At 39.1% G+C, this 2,626-nt stretch overlaps 1 protein-coding gene across 1 annotated transcript; it reads right to left on the reverse strand.

The window, feature by feature from the left end:
• Positions 1 to 510: 510 nt before the first annotated feature.
• Positions 511 to 1,217, reverse strand: LOC139468457 (uncharacterized). Its single transcript, XM_071250424.1, has 2 exons — positions 1,058 to 1,217; positions 511 to 812 (listed from the first exon to the last, which is right to left on the reverse strand). Exons 1-2 carry the CDS (start codon positions 1,215 to 1,217, stop codon positions 511 to 513), a joined length of 462 nt encoding a protein of 153 aa, XP_071106525.1.
• Between the last annotated feature and the right edge of the window lie 1,409 nt (positions 1,218 to 2,626).

Raw genomic sequence — 2,626 nt, forward strand, 5'->3', positions numbered from 1 at the left:
TACTTTGTGTACCCCTCTGACAAGTGTAAATTATCACGGTTTCCTTTCAGGAAAGCTATGAATACAGATTGCCATGTGAGCCGTGTCATTTACACTTATACCAATTTATCCCAAATATAACATTTGTTACATATGACCACTTTCTAAATGGAATTTTGTATTCATAGTTTTCAATCTATTTGGAGATAATTTGGTGTTTCGTAAGTTAGGGATACTGCAATTTGAAGATGATGTCCGGGTGGGAAGGTCTCTCTACCAAGGCTTATACATAAAGAGAACAGTCAGGTAATTTCACTGTGTGGTAAAAAGACATGGACAGCAGGCTGTGGGTAAAGAAATAAGTCAAGTGAAAAAGTCTCTCAATATATAAACGTTTATTTGCAAAATCACCCAGTGACAGCATTTGACATGTCACCACGTGTTGTTAACAATATTTACAATGAGCACTAGATATTAATCAGTGAAGACATATCTTCAATACATGTCATTTTGTCAGTTTTTTCCGTCGTGCTAGCATGATCGCTGGAACGCACAACACTCCATACTAAGTCCACGAGCAATCTGGGTGACCTCGTGGTCATGTGACTGGTCCAAATCAGTTGCTGAAAGAAGGTATTGGTCGTCGAAGATTTGTCTGATGGCTCTGTAACACTGCCTGACTTGTCTCCACTTCTGTGTGGCCAGTCGTAGGTACACCTGACGGACACCTTCAGCTACACACTTCCTGTTGAGCAGAAGTAACCCATGGCCAACATGGCCGCCATTGGCTGCATCTCTCACGATCTTCTCGGCCAGTTCCAGGATGTAGGCATCTGGAATGAGACACAAGCTTATTAGTACCTTGGTGTGTCAAAATAATAATTTACACGATATCATAAATGAAGACAGTGATACATACGCATAGGCCAGTAAGTGATGTTATCATGTTGACAATAGCATTTCCCTATAAATCTAAAAGCTGTGTTAATTGTATGCGGTACAAATATGACGTAATGACTAACATAATTAAAGAATTTTTTTCAAGAAAGAATTATCTTAGATGACCAGATGTACATACCTATGGCCTGGACTTGTTCGAGGAATCTATCCTGCATTTCAATGAGACTGAAGAGTTGGAAGGAGGCAGACACTGGGTCGTCCTTCCATGAAGCAGCAGCAGATGACAATTTAGTGGCAGACGGTGAACAAATCTGATCGTGACAGGTGGAGGTTGCCATGGTTTCTAAGTTAGTTTCAAGTTTGATTAAACCGGGTATCAGGTGACTTTGGGACTCGTAGTTGGCTTTAGTGGAGATAATGAATGTCATGACTCAGACATCATGCTTCTATATACCCGCCAATGTGACACTGAGGCATGGAGTAATAGTTCTCCCATATATACAATTGACAAGGATTATCCTGACTAATCCTTCAACTTGGACCTTATCTCACCGTCTTCTCTCACAATGATTGCCGGGAGTGTCGGGCCGGAAACTGTGTGATTGGCAGGGAGATTATGGCGATGTTTTCCACACTGTTACAGTAATACAACCATGTTGCATCGACGCTGAGTAGTCACTGATTGCTTGATTGGATAAAGTTCACCTCATTTAAATCATAGCAGGTTGCGGCAGCATTGTATCTCTGTAGTGGCAGCAAAGAATTGATGATTGTGTGATTGATCGGTCAGTATTGAAGTGATTGGAGTAGTGTGTCAGCATCCTTCAAGGCCTTAGGCGTATTCTTTCTCAAAACGGAACTAATAAACCGCATCTAAAAACACTATAATCTACCAAATCAAAATTACATAAACAAACAAACATCCACCATACCCAGCTCCCTTAGTTCTCCTCCCCAACCCCATCGGCATCTATTCCAAATGTCAAAATTCCCAAATTCTATATAAGCAACCCCTAAAGCCCCTCTTGGGTTGTACACACCACTTTCGCCCCTTCCGGAAACACATTAAATGGCCTGGCCGGGCCCGTGTGCGAAACACGCATCAGTCGGAAAGCGCACGTTAAATCTCCAAAGTAAGTAAGTAAGTAAGTAAGTAAGTAAGTAAGTAAGTAAGTAAGTAAGTAAGTAAGTAAGTAAGTAAGTAAGTAAGTAAGTAAGTAAGTAAGTAAGTAAGTAAGTAAGTAAGTAAGTAAGTAAGTAAGTAAGTAAGTAAGTAAGTAAGTAAGTAAGTAAGGCAGCATTGTATCTCTGTAGTGGCAGCAAGGAATTGGTGATTGTGTGATTGGTCGGTCAGTATTACAGTGATTGGAGTAGTGTGTTAGCACCATGGTGAACATGAATATGGTTGATATTGTCCCACCTACGATGACACCTCACAGGAGACTCAAATGTGACTGAAGTCAAAATTATGCAATGATTAAAGATAATCATATAAACTGATCTAACAATACGTGTAAAACCTGCATATATGCTGCCATTGATAAATATGGCATATTATTAATGAATGTAAAGACAATAAATATTGTTTATAAATGTAATATTAAAGAACACATTATATTATTAACTCCTTTAAGAAAAACTAAATTCAAATTCGTATGTCACATTTGACTTCACTTGTTAATATGGAAAACAGCTGATACCGTCAGTGATGAACAAATATCCTTATTGAATGTAAACATATTGTATT

The sequence above is a fragment of the Haliotis cracherodii genome, unplaced genomic scaffold (assembly GCF_022045235.1).
Source record: "Haliotis cracherodii isolate W230 unplaced genomic scaffold, xgHalCrac1.p SCAF_2, whole genome shotgun sequence".
In the NCBI taxonomy this organism is placed as follows: Eukaryota; Metazoa; Mollusca; class Gastropoda; order Lepetellida; family Haliotidae; genus Haliotis; species Haliotis cracherodii.